The sequence below is a fragment of the Momordica charantia genome, assembly GCF_013281855.1.
Source record: "Momordica charantia cultivar OHB3-1 chromosome 3 unlocalized genomic scaffold, Mcharantia_2.0 BLBB01000003.1, whole genome shotgun sequence".
Lineage (NCBI taxonomy): Eukaryota > Viridiplantae > Streptophyta > Magnoliopsida > Cucurbitales > Cucurbitaceae > Momordica > Momordica charantia.
The window spans coordinates 15,353,465-15,369,595 of NW_028275161.1; the positions used below are offsets into that span (position 1 = coordinate 15,353,465).

General features: G+C 35.3%; 2 protein-coding genes and 1 non-coding gene across 3 annotated transcripts; 1 reads left to right on the forward strand and 2 right to left on the reverse strand.

Annotated features, from left to right (window-relative positions):
* The first annotated feature begins 3,571 nt into the window (after window positions 1-3,571).
* Window positions 3,572-6,162, forward strand: LOC111020558 (CASP-like protein 5A2). The gene is made up of 3 exons (XM_022297253.2): window positions 3,572-4,099; window positions 4,855-4,987; window positions 5,760-6,162. The coding sequence occupies exons 1-3, from the start codon at window positions 3,888-3,890 to the stop codon at window positions 5,949-5,951; spliced, it is 537 nt and encodes a 178-aa protein (XP_022152945.1). The 5' UTR covers window positions 3,572-3,887; the 3' UTR covers window positions 5,952-6,162.
* Window positions 6,163-6,253: 91 nt separating this feature from the next.
* LOC111020556 (homeobox-leucine zipper protein REVOLUTA) lies at window positions 6,254-15,106 on the reverse strand. Its single transcript, XM_022297252.2, has 18 exons — window positions 14,007-15,106; window positions 13,331-13,496; window positions 13,000-13,088; window positions 12,815-12,905; window positions 12,605-12,700; window positions 12,339-12,452; window positions 12,158-12,241; window positions 11,921-12,076; window positions 11,770-11,844; window positions 11,548-11,654; window positions 11,244-11,427; window positions 10,223-10,411; window positions 10,058-10,138; window positions 9,788-9,922; window positions 8,651-8,985; window positions 7,031-7,136; window positions 6,758-6,910; window positions 6,254-6,596 (listed from the first exon to the last, which is right to left on the reverse strand). Exons 1-18 carry the CDS (start codon window positions 14,237-14,239, stop codon window positions 6,447-6,449), a joined length of 2,544 nt encoding a protein of 847 aa, XP_022152944.1. The 5' UTR covers window positions 14,240-15,106; the 3' UTR covers window positions 6,254-6,446.
* A 535-nt stretch (window positions 15,107-15,641) lies between these two features.
* TRNAR-UCU (transfer RNA arginine (anticodon UCU)) lies at window positions 15,642-15,714 on the reverse strand. Its single transcript has one exon. It is a non-coding gene; the product is annotated as a tRNA-Arg (tRNA).
* Window positions 15,715-16,131: the final 417 nt, after the last annotated feature.

Here is a 16,131-nt window from a genome sequence, read left to right on the forward strand (position 1 = left end):
CAAAGATAACTTTTAAAAAAAAAATTGTTATCAAATAAGACCCTGTTGACGGAGAAATTTCGGCTAATCACTAAATGCCACGTCACAAAATTAAAATTATATTTAGGACCAATCACAAATTTACACGTGTTCTAAATTGATTTTTAAATCAAGAAATCAAATTGTGCCACGTGTCTCTCTTATGGTCGTCCGATAAAATCAACTAATTGGATCCAAACCCATGAAGAGACTAGGCCAAGCTGATGGCCCATTAAGTCGTTTGCCCATAAAAGACCCACCAAGACTCTATAAATAGATGGTCACCTATCATTTGATGGGGTGGAGGAAGCCAAGAGGAAGAAGAATTGGAAGAGGTCTAGAAGAATTGGAGATTAAGAGCACTCATAATCGTCTACAATCCTTCAGAGTCAAGTGAAGCATCCAAAGCCAACAAGATTTGAAGAATTAGAGACTTGAAGAGTACGAGACTTCAAGAACATTGAATATTCTCTCTCAAGCAACAATACTTGAAGACTCCATCAAACTGCAAAGTCTTCATCAAACTGACTGAAGAACTTCAACAAGCAGCACAAAGCCGAAGAACTTCACAAACTACAAAGCCGAAGAACTTCAACAAGCTGCAAAGTCGAAGCATTTCACAAGCTGCAAAGTCGAAACACTTCACAAGCTGCAAAGTCAAGAACTTCACCAGCACAAAGCCAAAGACTGCACAAAGTCTTCATCAAGCTACAAGCCAAAGAACTTCATCAACAAGTCAAAGTCCTCGAACAAACTCAAAGCTGAAGACTTAAAAGATCCTTCGTCAAGGGAGAAGCTGAAGGCATCAACCATACAAATACAAGCTCACGAGCCACTGAATTAAAGTTTACATTTGAGAGAATTAATCAGAGGATTATACATTAGAGATTGTAACACCCACATACATACATACAAATACAAGTTCATTAATTCGAGTTTCTCTTATTGAATTTCTCGTCGAACAGACCCCAACATTTACACTTGCATAATTGAACAAAATAGACTATATGTGGTTAACTTAGTTAAAAAATGTCATTCGACAAACTTCATAGAAGAAGGCTACCTTATCTAACCAAGCAAGCCTTTCCATGTCTTTGTCAAGATTTGTCTTTATTTGATCGCATAATGCATCTTTGTACATCTTATCTATGAGTAAAAAAAAATATTTGCAAGCAGAAAACTAATTTTATTATAAACAACATAAGAGTGTGTGTACGAGTAATGGTAGAATTAGTAATTTTAAGAAAAGAGATTCGAATATAATTGATTTTCCAAAATAAACATCCAAGTAACTGATACCTTAAAAATCGATTAAAAGTGATTTTAAGCTTCCCTAAAATCCATTTTCTAATTTGTCAAATATGATCAATAGAAAGAAAAGTGATTTTGACAATTGTAGAAATGATTCTTCCAAACACACTCTAAATCACACGATGGTAGACAAATGTGGAGATGAGAAACTGAACCTTCGAATTATAGAGAATGAGTAAAATATCTTTAATCATTGAGCTATACTCGTATGTTTAGTACTTAAGCTTTGCAGATCGTCAATAAATCTTCTTTTATCCACTCAAATATTTACATTTTTTTTCTTTTTTGTATTCAACCCTAAACTTTAATGGGTTAATTAATATAGTCACTCAGTTAAATACAAAACGTTAGTTCGTTGTCATGTAAATAAATAAAAAAAGTGTCTATATTCAATATTTTACCGAGAAGAATATTTTGTGATGTTTGACTAAACTATACTGATGAAATTTAAACTTTTAAAATTATTGGGATCAAATTCACCTCATATTACAACTGGATCCAATAAATTCTTTATTTTAAAATTTTCATCTATTGTACAAACTTCAAAATGAAGTCATCAATCTTAATTGGGCAAGCATTTTAATTTCTAATGAAATTTGTGTTTGTCCCGATCTCACAATTATTATTATTATTATTTTACATTTTACCTATTAGTAAAAATAAAAATTCTAAATCTAAGCATATAAACAAAATTTGTAACTATAATAGGATGGACATCCATTTATTTTTTATTAAGCAATAAAATTTTAAATAAGTTCATAGGTATAAATTTTTCCACTTATAATGTTAAATGTAACTGCATCATTTACTCGAGATAATTTGTGTGATTTACTCTTAAAATTTAAGAATAAAAGACCACTTTTTACCAGAGATATGTGTTGAGCATTGCAACCAATTTGATGAGGCTTACACCTAAATTTCCTGATTTTTCTCCGAGATAATCACTATGTTAATAATAATTTTTCAGACATAATAAAAGCAAAATGGCTCCAAATAAAGAGGGAAAAACTTAGAACTCTATGCAAATTAATTTGAGTAGGAAGATATGTAAAAAAAAAAAAGAGATGGATTCAAAATTTTCCAATTCAGCCTTCAAATAAAATAAATACACAACAAAAATTATAGGCCGATCCAAAAGAAAAACCATTTGCTAATGCCAAATTTCAAAAAAGTTTGATAAAAATTATTTTTCATACCCATATGTCTGCTCAGTAACTTAATTATCATATCAACGTTTAAATATTATTTTAGCCCAGTATTTTCAAAATGTCTAATTTAATTCATGTACTTTCAATTTTTTGTTATTTTAGTCCTTATATTTATAAAACGTTCATTTTGATTTCTCTACTTTAAAAAAATAACTATTTTGATTCATTTATTTTTATTTTTATCTTAGTTTTTTCTATTATAATTTTAGCATGATATTTCATTTACTAAATTTCCTAAAATGTAGTCATAAATTTGTACTAAAGGATTTCCATTGTTTATAAAATTTGTATTCCAATTTTGCAAAATAAAAATCAAATTTGTCACTTTTTAAAACTATTGGAACCAAAACATAGGAAAGTAAAAAGATTAAAATAAAAAAATTGAAATAATAGTGATCAAAATTATGTTTTAAAACATAGTCCAAAATAAATCAAAATAAAAAATTATATATAAAGACCAAAATAGTATTTAAAAGTATTTACAAATTTAAAAACAAGACGCCCCACCAGAAAAACATGATTGAGGCATCCCTATGGAGTTTTATCTAGTTGCATACTTCATTTAATAGAATAGGCAATCATCATATCATATCCTATTATATGAACGTGATTATCATGGTTTGATCAAACATTTGAGACTATAAAAAATGGTTAGATTATAAATTTTAATCTCTCTATCATTTTCAATGTGTCCACGTTTACACATTATTTTAATTCAATGTAATTTTTATAATTTCAAAAGTTTCAATTTCACTTTACAAATTATCTCCATCATTACCATATTAATATTTTTTTATATAATAATAACAAATATTTTATCTTTGACTAAATTAGTTTAATGCATTAGAATTTAAAGCTAAGTAAAAGAAATAGAAGGAATGAATGATTTACGAAGATTTTCAGTATAATATGTGGGTCCAGATCGAAATCAATTGGTGATATAAGTCAATTAGCGCATACTATAAATAACTCCGGGGGCTGGAGTAAATTAAAATTTTTAAAACTTTAAGCATCTAATTAAATTATGTATTGGAAACAAATTTGTGACGGAAAAAAAAACCAAATTGTATTTCAGAATACGGAGACAGCCCGAAGACGAAGAGGCCCTTATTGATCGGCCATCGCCGCGCCGAACGTTCTTGGTCGCGAATTCAATTCAAGGATCTCGCTCCTTCTCCCACGCAGATTCCTGGAGACACCAACATAGATTTGGTTTCCGCATGTGGCTCCTCCATCAGCTTGAGATTCTTCAGCAGTATCCATCAAACGAGGGTTCACAGCCAGCATCGCCGACAATGTCGACGCGATTGGGGAAGAGATGAGGAACTGAGGCATCGCCGTCGTGGAGAAATGAATGTGAGCCATGCCACGGTTCACCCCGTCGAAGATCCCCCCACAACCGACGGCGCCGACGACGCACCCAGGCTCAGGATGAAGGACATGGAAGGAATGCCCGGCACGCGCGGTGGGCTTGCTTTGCGTCTCGCTCAGTTTGCGTTCGCGGCGGCGGCGGTGGTTGTCATGGCTACCACCAGCGATTTCCCTTCTGTTACTGCCTTTTGGTATGTCTCAATTTATTCTACTCGACTTGTAGCTTTTGGATCTAGGATTGGCTGGGTTGGATGGATCTTTTCAGGTCCATAAGAGAGAGTACTTTTTAGTAATTCAACTGTCGTTCGAACTAGATTTAATTTTTCAGTGAATTAGATTCATTTACTTCAGTTTAGTTCGATTTGCTACTTGGCTATGTAATTGTGATCAAATTTTGGGATAAGCTAGGGCCGAATTTTGAAGCTGATGAACAATCGCTCTCTCTGTATAATGTATTCATTGTGTTGTTGCCTATCATGCTGAAGATGCAATCCATGTCTATTAAATTAAATGGCAAACTCAAGTGGAGCCTTCCGTATGGAAGAGCTTGATGGCATATGGGTTCAGTAATCAATTGACCCACTGACCCATGAAATTTATCTCTTTACCGACCATCAATAATCATGGACCTCGACTAAGTAGTAAAATCCTGTGTATACTTGGAGCAGTTCATGGTCCTATTTTTGGATGCTGTGAGAAAAAAAATAGGAATTATGAAGTCCTGGACCTATGAAGAATGTTGATAACCTGTTTAGATTGTTTCATGCTTTGTTGGCTGATGGTTATTTCCTATTGGGTTGGTCTCAGATTCCTTAGCTTTAAATTTTAGGTTTATCTTTTATCATTTACTTCATGTACGAGCTTGAGTTCTTAGTACATGCATCTACATCTTATCTTAGTCTTTGTGTGTGCTGTCCTTGAAGAAATTCACCTTCTGCTATTTCAGCTACCTTGTTGCAGCAGCTAGTTTGCAGAGTTTGTGGAGCCTCTCGTTAGCGTTTGTTGATATATATGCTCTATTGGTGAAAAGATCATTACAGAATCGCCGGATAGTCAGCTTGTTCACTATTGGCGATGGGGTATGTTAATAACAAAGTGTCAGATTTTGATTTTTGCATACTTTTCATCTGTAGATTCACCCTTACGTTCTCAAATATTCTGGAAGCTGATTGCTGCATTACTAATTAGCTCAAGTTCATCTTTCTTGGGTTGGAATAATGGAATTATTGCGTTTTCAGTATGCTAGCATTAAGGCCGAAGATATTCTCTTAGGGTTGTGACTAATAAATGAACTTGGAAATGCTAGAGAAAGTTGATGCTGATTATTTTATTTAAATTCTTAGTTTCACATATGCAACTTGGTTTGCTCTGATGGAAATCTCCATTTCATGTTCTGGTCCCCAATGTGTCTAATTCTGTCATACTTGTATCCAGTTGAAGTTGGTTTGCTCAGGCTGAAAAACTATGTTGGAAGTTTCGAGTTATTAATAGCCGATGAAAAGATTGAATTATACTTGAAATTTTTGCTTTTATCTTTTCATTAGTATAACCACAAGGGCAAATAGCATCTTTCATTTCTTCTCAATGAAAGTAAGAAAGCAGTTTTGTTGCAGTTCAAAAAAAAGTGTTAATAATAAATAAAATAAGAGCAAATAGTAAATTGGACTTCCATTGTCGTTTCTTACATCGATTCTCGTGTGATAAGAATTTGAATACTAAGAGAACCTCTTAGAATTCCACAATTTCTGCAACCATTTTTTTCCAACCAATTATGAATGATGTGCTATATTAGACTTGTTCTCTCGAATTTTACTTGTCTAGCAGTTGATACCCGACTGTTTTCTCCTGCAGATCACATCAACCCTCACATTCGCTGCAGCTTGTGCTTCTGCAGGCATCACTGTCCTTATAGACAACGATCTAGGTAGCTGCAACCAGAACCACTGTGTACAGTTTGAAACTGCCACGGCCATGGCATTCATTAGCTGGTTTACTGCGTTGCCTTCATTCTTCATGAACTTCTGGTCTCTTGCTTCCCGGTGAATTTTGCCACTATTAAAGAGAAGAAACTTGAAAGAAATTGGTTCACCCTACTTGTAACGCCCTCTGCTTCATTGTTACTGTTCCTCGCTGTTTTATGATATGATATTTTGTAGTAAATGCCCTGAGACTGAATCTTTATTATGTCAGTGTGTATAATTTGCATTTGAGGTGGTGAATGAATATGGGTGGTTTGATTTGGTTCTTGGTTCAACACTCTATCGTTACTGCATCACGATCCAACCACCATTGATTATATACAAACTGTTGTACACTGCTAAATTTGCTTCAGGCTAAGGTTCCAGTAATGCAACAAAATTTTCCATTCTTATCATTCAACAAAAGAATTTGCCATCGTCAGAAAATTTCCCCTGCCAGATACATCCTTATGATTCAAACCTGAGACTGATATATAGATAAGATATTACAAAAATGAAGAAACCCCTTCCTATTTTCTGAACTGTTACATAACTTTCAACAAGTTTACAGGGAAAAGAATCACAGAAACGACCAGTTGACGAAGGACAAGGCAAGACAGTGCACAGTAGACTCATCTTCTGCAAGGACTTTCCATGCAATGGCCTGTTCAAAGGAAGCATGGCGCCCCATCGTCGACATGCAGATTCCAGCAGGAATGTAAGCAAAGCCCTAAACAGGTAACAAGTAAGATTCAGTTTGTTTACAATTTGTCATCAGCTCATATATATCATTACATTTTCGTCACACAGCCACCCACGACGAGTTTGCTTCAAATTTTGATGAATCAGGTGGATGAAATGAAGTGAAAGTCAACTATGGGGGTAACCAACCTGGTGCATTAAGTTGGAAAAATCAGCAGAGAAAGCCCTGCGGGCAGAATCACCAAGAATCTTATCCAAAGTGATGTCTTGTAAGGCAACTAAGGTTGTCTCCAACATGTCAAGTCCTGCTTGGTTTGCAAACATGAACACTGGGGGCAATGACTGCAAAACCAACCAAAGTGAATGATAAATCACATTGTAATTCTCAAAACAGCCACACCAGACATTATATTATGTTTATTTGGTTCATATTTTTGTTTGTTTTTTCTTTCTTTCTTTTACCTTAAGGGAACAGCACAGAAATGCATCCTGATGAGTCCATAGATTTTTCAACACCGAGTCATTATCCACACCCTCTGATGGCACCAATTCTGTTCCCGTATGGCATCTGTGAGAGTGAGAGTGACAAAGAAAGTCAATTTTACATGTTTTTTTTAGAATATTATATCACAGATGCGAAGACTTTTACAGGTCTTTTTTTAGAATATTATATCACAAAGACTCGCTACCGGTCTTTTTTTAGATTATTTATATCACAAAGACTCCCTTTGAATGGTAAGTGTGATAATTTTTAATAAAAAAAACTTTCCTCATGAAGATTTAGTAGAAAATTCTGGGAAGATTTAGTAGAAAATTCTTCCTGAATTACTGCGTGGTCAAGACAAGTGGACCATGAAGGAATAATGCAAAATTAATTCCTACTGGACCGCATAGGAATTCAGAAGGAAAGTTTTTTTTTTCTATTTTTTAATGGGTTAATTTCTAAGATGGTAAGAATGCTTTTTTCTTTTTTTTTTTTTAAAGAAAAAGGTTATATTCTTAAATAGTAAGTATTCTTTTTTTCTTTAAAGAATAATACAAATATAGCAAAAAAAACTTTTAAGGAGTTTGCTACTTAGGGGGAAAAGAAAAATCAAATGTAGTGCTTCTTTTAAAAATATATACCACGGATAATGAGTGTCTTTGCATGTCTTCTAAATTGTTTTCGGAGAAACTAAAAGTTAGTTAAAACATTAAACAGTATTTTTAAGTACTTTTTTAAAATTTTTTATCTTTATTTTATAATCAAAGGTAATTTAAGTGCTTTTAGATAAGACATTTTATTAATCTTCTTGCAAAACAAATATTTCACTTAGAAATACTTTTCTCAAAACACATTCCAAACTGACCCACGGTTTGGACGTCTTGTATAAGTCTATGATTTGAGTGTTATTACACTTCTAATAAGTCATTTAATAGAAACACGTAATAAATACTACTGAGACAAGTGTTTGAGTTCATATATAATAACCAAAAGGTTAAAAAATATATTTGGTCCCTAAAGTAATAATTTAGTCCTTAAACTTTAATTTGTAATGATTTAGTCCCCGTATTTTCTCTAAAGTAATAATTTAGTCCCTGAATATTAACTTGTAACGATTTAGTCTCTGTAATTTAACATTTGTAACAATTTAGTCCCTATCGTAAAAAAATTTATTAAAATTAAGTGTCAAATTTAACAAAAAAAAATTCAAGATAAGGACTAAATATTTACTAGTTTTAAATTACAATGACTAAATTGTTACATGCTAAAGTTCAAAAGCTAAATTGTTATCAATTTGAAAGTACAGAGACTAAATTGTTACAAAATAAAGTTCAAGGACTAAATTGTTACTTTAGCGAAAATACAGGGACCAAAAGTGTTTTAAAACCTAACCAAAAGAGAGAATTTAAAACTTCTGTTCAATTAATAAAAAACCAACAAGGACAAACAATTTTTTAACCCAAAGTTGAGACGGAAATAATATTTTCTTTTAAAAGTTGAGAGATTAAAATAATTTAAAAACCAAAATAAAACCAGTAAAAAATTTTAAGACCCAAAATATGATTTTAAACCAAGAAAATGTAGGAAAGGGAAAGAACCTGTAGCTATGGCAGATCCATTGAGCCAGTGTAAGGGCTTCTGGACAAGCAGATGATAGTTTCGGTTCTCGGGGCAAGCTTAATCCAGAGGGAGATATGGCGACTGCAACCCTCTGCACGGCAGAGACGACACTCCGAACATACTGTCTCGCCATTGCTGCAACGTCGTCCTGCAGGTTGCTACCGAACGGGAACTGGAAAGCGATGGTCAAAACCGACCTGAAATTATGAGAAGTTGATGCAGCAGCAGAATCTTGGGGAGCATATGAGCCAAGTTCAAGACTTGAAGTAAGATCTAGAGTTCTGTTTGAGTTCCATGCATCTTTTGGGTCACCCTGAATGATTAAACCAAACAAAAAAGGAACATGTTGATCATGGGGATCAGACTTCAGTGAGAAAAAGATTCAGCAAAAGGGTGAACAATTATATCAGAAAGGGAATAATATATCTCGGTTTTTCTTTTAATTTACGTCAGGTGATCTCGTTAACTAACTGGTCTAACTATGACATTTGATGTTAGAAAACTCGACTCGAAGAATATCGTAAAGTGTTTCGTGAATCATCAGAAAGAACACTTTTGAAAGCAAAATGTCCTCAGAAAGCAGTTCTCAGTGTAAGGAAATCAAAGTTTAAAAGGGAAGTTATAAAGGAAGAGAAAAAAAGGTAAAAAATTTATGTGATTTTTTTTTTCCAAATTAAATATTCAAAATTTGTATATTATATTTATTTTTCGATATTCATTATCCATTTTATAGGAAAAAATAATACTTTTATCTATGTTTTTGAAAAAAACCGGAAACAGAATAAGAAACTTGATTTTAATATTTTTAAAATTTCTATACAATCTTGGAAACATTGTTAAACATGAAGAATGAAAAATAGAAACAGTTACTAAATGCTTGTGGCTTTCAAACATCGAAAATGAGAAACATGAAACGGAACGATGTTAGACGGGTCCAGACTAACCACTAAATTTTCCTATTTGTTCTAAAAAGTTGAAAATCAAACATATTCCAAGATGGAAAAACCAGGTTTACACAACAATTTTACCCAAAAAAATGGATTTTAATAATTTTGAACAGGTGAAACACAAAAAATGCATGAGATTAGATAAAAAGAAGCACAATTGAACTCAACTGTTTTAGAATGCAATGGGATGATCCTGAAACCAGAAGGCAGCAGCACAGCATCATCAGGAAACATCTCATCAATCGGAGCAAACACAAGTTCGGAACACGCCCCGACCGCATTCTCATCTATTCCAGTACACATCTGCCCGACACAAGAATCAAGAGAGAAATTAAACTCACACACACAACAAACTATCAGAACTCTTCTTAGCAAGCTATTGCAGTTGATTGGCCTCCCGATCCAGGGGCAAAATCGGAGAGATTGAAAAGACGGTACCTGCAAGAGATGGATGTCCCCGGACATAAAAGCATCTTCTTGAGCAAGAGGGTGGCTTTCAAGCCTCACAACTTCAAGCAACTGGATGAACATAAGAGAAATACTAATAAACTTCAAGCAACTGGATCAACAAAGATAAAACTAAGTTAATAGATCGTCGTATACCTCTTCTTGTTCAATTGTATGCCCGAGCGGCATGATGATTTGGCTCCCCGTAAACCTGGTCGGTCTCATTCCCGGGTAAGCATATGAACCGGTTTTCAATGAAGCAGCAGAATATGCATCGGCGTTGAAATCAGCCCACTCGGAACGATGCTCTCTCAAGAAGCGAATTAGAGCAATGGGAGGAACATTCTGAAAGGGAGACCATAATTAACGAACTCATTTAACTTACAACCAAACAAGAAATCCACTGATCTGTACCAAAATTGGTCTGATTTAGAAATCATAACAGTAGAATGTTCAGAAAGGTACGTAAGCTTCAAGTTAATAGCTGTTTGGAAACATCCCTGACCAGATAAATATGCCTATAATTTACGACTATTTCAGTTCCTACAATTTCAAAAGTTGATTGACTGCCTACCTAGAGTTGCATGGAATCCCTCAAAACGTCTTATTACCCAATGTTAACCGTTACTTCGTTATGTTACACATTTTCTTTAGATATAAGCTTATCACCTCTCTCCATCACATCTAAATGAAACGTGTCCGGTAAGAAAATTGTTAACATCAGGGATTTCTGGGGCATGGAATAGAGATTGCCGTGCTATGATGGAATGGAAGAGATTCTTATGAATCCTTCCTATCGAGATAGGATTTAATCCTTCGACATGTGTGTTCTTTTTGGTATTTTATGGGTATTTTGCTGGAGAGATGGTAGGATTTATCGAGAGGTTGAAGGACTAGAGAGGTTTGAGATGTGGTTAGGTTCAACTCTTCCCTTAGAACGTCCATCCATCTCTAAGCCGTTTTATAATTCTAGCTAGGCCTTATTCTTGTGGATTGAAAGTCTAATTTTGCACAATTAGATTTAGAACTCAGGCTGGCTTTTTGTGTTAACAAGGATAACGGCAATAACGTTTTGGGAGATTTAACTAAATCAGGATCTCGAAGACCCTATTGAGACCAAGCATAAAGTATAGGTACAAAAATGGTAAGTTTAACAAGGGAAATCCTTTAAACATACTTGGAGAAGCATGGAAGCCTTTGCACAAAGGATTCCCCCATGGAATGCAAGAGAATTGACTGGATCATATGATGTATTTAAATTCTTGCTTGAATTTATGGCAAGGGTCACATCTTCAGCTCCATCACAATTGATCAAAGACCACCCATCATCATTAAATCCATTGACAGCATCATTAAATCCTCTACAAGAAGATAATAAAGGAAAAGATCTTCAAAGTGTTCTTATTCCAACCATGTTAAAGTTAAGGGGAAAAATGCATAAGAAACCTTCATCTTGTGGAAAAAAAAAATCACATATCTACCTGCTCAATCTTTGGCTAAAAGTTCGAAGAACGGCCGGTTGCCTGCCTAGACTGTATACTACTTCACCACTAGTCTCCTGAGCAATTTGCCTAACGTAACGAAGAGCCTACATGTTGAAAGTCAGGGCAAGGAGATGATTAAAATTCAAAGACTAATCGAATGCTCAAAAAGGCCTTAGTGACAATATCGAACAATATTGAAACATATCTGAATTTACTCACTGCTATAGTCATTTTCTGGGCCACGCCCTTTGACGACTCGTAAAGCGGTCGTACTACCTCTGGTACACTCCAGGGCTATTGAATTATACAGTTGCTTAGCGATTTTGCCTCCTGAAATAGTATTTATAAAGTGAAAGCCGAAAAGTCAAACCTCAAGATTTAGGTGGTCTACAATGTGGATGATTGAACCTCCACCCTCGCACGGACGAATCAAATAGCCACTGGGAAGCATTTCAGCTCTCACAAACTGAGCGGCAGAAGCAGCATTAGGCCCAGTGCCAGATCCGGACAGAGATCTTTCACAAACCTGAAGGGGAAAAACTAAACTAAACACATACAATATGGGGGAAAAAAAGGATATCAAATGTAGAAAAGGAGGCGCTTTTACCACAAGATTGCCATTTTCCAAAGTTCTGGTGTATCTTAGAGTCCAAAAATCTCGGGCAGGCGCTAATGTCGTAGGAGCGTAAACCTAAAGTAATAAGTCAGCCCATCATTGATTCCCTCTAGAACTATGTCACTAACTAGCTAACAGAAAAATTGTAATAGATGTCCATAACCGAGTTCACCTGTGTATAAACAAGTTCGATCGTCCCTCCATTACCAGTGGGGAATGTCGTAAAGACTTCAAGGCTTCGGCAATCACGGAACCAAGATGGACGATCTTTTAGGATCTCTGTAATCTGCAGAAGTACTATCGATTTTGAGCAAATATATAAAACTCACAATATTTACAACCATAACATACACATTTTTTGAGCAGTAGTATGAGGATTTTTGCTCACTTCAAAGTTTTCTTATCTAAAATAAAATAAAGTAGTATGAGGATTCATGCCTTCATGGGCTCTAAACTGACAAGACCACAGGCTCGAGCAGCCACTCCACTGCAACTTTGCGAAATGGCAAAAATTCCCACCGAATCCGGACCAGGCTGAACGAAATATATCCACAATTAACGAGGCTTAACAAGGCTATTAAGCAAAGGAAAGCCAGATTATGAACAACATATGAAAGTAGTGGGAAAAGACGGGGCAAAAACTCGAACCTTCATCCCAGGCATCTGGACCCAATCGACAGCAGTTCCTGTAGCCTTTGACAGGAAGGCTGCCAAAATCTCCTCTGCAAAAGACAGGAGTCTGCGATAATTGTAACAGATTAGAAAAAAGAAGAGTAACCACACAACTCGTTGAAGAACACAAGAAATAGCATAAAAAATGTCTCTAGAATTACCCAGCAGGGTTACTAGCATCTCTAAGTGAATGCTGAGGGGTGGCAGCCACTGAATCACAGCTTGCATCAGTAGTTGTCGCTGCCGGTGCCTACAAAACAAATGCAATTCTAAACAAGCGACGAACTATCACCTGAAAACACAATAATCCAGAAGTATACCGCTCGTTTTCGAGCTATCGTTTCCTTAAAACTTCACAACTAGACAGCCTATTTTCAAAGTGAAATAAGACAATAAGCACAGAATCGTTCAACGGTAAGAGAGATTACACAAGTAAGATGATGATATTATCTCAGAAAAACAAAAAGTAGAAACAGGAGGAGAAAGGCATACATTAGCAGTTTGCAAATGTTGCCGCATACACCCATTTTCACTGACGAGCTGAGACACTTGTTTCTGCAACCGATCATTCTCCTCCATCAACAGCTTGTTCATGGCCGTCAGTTTACTGTTCAGTGACTGTAAACGAGAAGCCTCTTTCCTCTGCTTCTCTCTACACCTACAGGACCAACCAAACCCCCCATCATCCTTCTAACTCCCAAAAAAAAGCAAACACAAAAATCCAACTTTTTCTTTTTTGATGAGAAGCCGAGCTTTCGTCGAGGCAAAATGAAAGAATACAAAAAGGCATACAAAAGGAGAGCCCAAGCATACAAAAAGGAGCTCCACCTCAAAATAATAAGACCGAGAGGATAAGAACACAACTCCTTAGAAACCGACACCCAAACAAAGGCATTAAACCTAACAAACACGCCCAAACCTCCTCTCTTCAATAACTTTCCAAATCCCTAAAAATCCTATTACTCCTCTCAATCCAGAGGCCCCAAGAGAACCACACTACCACAAAATCCTGCCTCTATCATGAAAGGGAGATTCTACAATGGAGAATCAACTTCACAACAATCGAGATTCTAGTAAAACCAAAATGCACTGAAAATGCCATTAGTATACCATTTCAAAAGAAGAAAAAGAACAAACACGAGAACCCCATTAACAATCCTTCTCATACCTGCGGTTCTGGAACCAGACTTTGATCTGCTTTGGCTCGATGTTGGCCAAAATGGGGCAATCGCGAACCAGCTGCTGGCGGCGCAAAGAGCTCGGTTTAGGACATTCCGCATAGACTCGCTCCAGAGCCTCCACTTGCTCCGCCGTGTACCGGACGTACTTCCCGGAGCTGTCAAGGTGGCCGTTGATACCCCCATCGCCACCCTCTCTGTGATGGGCCATAGCCATGGCCATTTCCCCCAAATCGAAGCTCTAAAACCTCAAACACACAGAAAAATGGCCTTGGTAAACTCCGCCAGGTGTGAAATGGAAAAGCTAATGAGACAAAGTTGGAGAAGAAAAAATCACAACAAAAATCTGTTGGGTTTTCTCTTTTCTTCCTCTTCCTCTCCCCCTTTTTCCCCCCTTTTCTGTTTCTGAAAGAACTGAAAGCTTAGCAATAGAGAATCGTCAAGCTTCGACCATGGTTTCACATAACTTTTCTTCCTTTTTTTTCTCTCTTTTGGCTCCAAAAATTTCCCAGAAAGTTCCAAATGCTAAAACCTCAGATTCCTCGCTACTTTTAGAAACCCCCAACCCCCTCTCCTTGCCTCCCACTTTACCCCAAATCTCCCAAATTCCAACACCCGCTTAGATTACCAAAATCCCACTTCGTATTCCCAAAAATGTATAAGCTCCAACTGAAGAACTAAAACTTCACCCAAAAACCACTTCAACTCACACTAAAAAAAAAAAAAAACTCCTCAAGACTATCGATTGAAGAACAACCCACCAATTCCGCAGAAAAATCGAACAGACCCATGAAACATTAAAGAAGAAAAGAGCAACAGACCCTCTTCAGGCGATTAAATTACAACTCCAAAACTCTCACAAATATATAATATGCATATAGAGAGAAAGAAGAAAGAGGGAAAGGGTCTGGTATGGAATGGTGCAGTTGCAGAGAATCAGAGATGATCCAGTTCTTCAAGGTCGCGAAAATGGGTTGAATTTCCTTTTTTCTTTTAAATCTTATTTTGAATTTCCTTTTTCTTGAGTTTCGTCGCTGTCGATAGTGTTTGTTTGAAATGACATGATAGACAGGTAGCTCTTAGGCCCCTCCGTCAATCTGTCTTTCAATTCTTTGACAGAAGAATGACAAAAATCTTTTTATATAATAACATTCTTCTATTTTTTTCTATTCTTTTTCAATGTTTTTCTTTTTCCTTTGTTCTTCATGTTCAAAGATCTCTTTTGAGGTTTTTTTTCTTCTCTGATCCTCTTGGCCGTCGACTTTCCAGATTTCTCAAAGAGATGGCAAAAACCATCTATATATTGTTGTAAAAGTAGTTCAATTTTGGAGTTAGAATAATAAAAGAAAAGTTACCTTAATGTCATTTTTTTAGTTTTTTTTTTTGTTACTCTATGTTTGATAATTGATTTCATCGATATTGGATCATTCCGGTTTAAAAGTTCAAGAATTAAAATAAATATTTCAGAGTTACGGCATCAAATTAGAATAAATTTGGAAGTTTATAATATTTTAAAAATTTTAAATCAAAATGGGATAGAATCTAGACTTATCAATTATTTAAAACTGAACTAAAGAGGGAAAATTATGATATGCTTTCAAAACATATTCCATTAATTAATTCAACACGCCTAGTGGGCCTCGAACCCACAATCGCCTGATTAGAAGTCAAACGCCTTATCCATTAGGCCATAGGCGCTAGTACATGCACACATTCTTATAAAATTAAAACTAACTTTTTCTCAAATACAACTAGAAGAGAGAGATCGAACTTACAACTTCTTGATTTGAGATGTATGTTAATTATCATCGAACTATGTTTGTTTTGGCAAATTAAAACTAACCTTTTTAAACTCAGGCCACATTCTTATATTTTTAATCAACATTAATGATCTTCAACATAATAATTTAAAAATATAACACATATAAGTCAAGATTTACTTTAAAAGATCATTAATGATTTATTAAATTATAAATGTAGTTTACAAATTTTGATGGTAGTGTTTATTTAGTTTCTAGTACTTGAAAAGTTGCAATTACATCTATTTGAGCATGATTAATAAAATGATAACATATCAGATTTATTACATAAATATTGATTGCTCTCGCATGATAT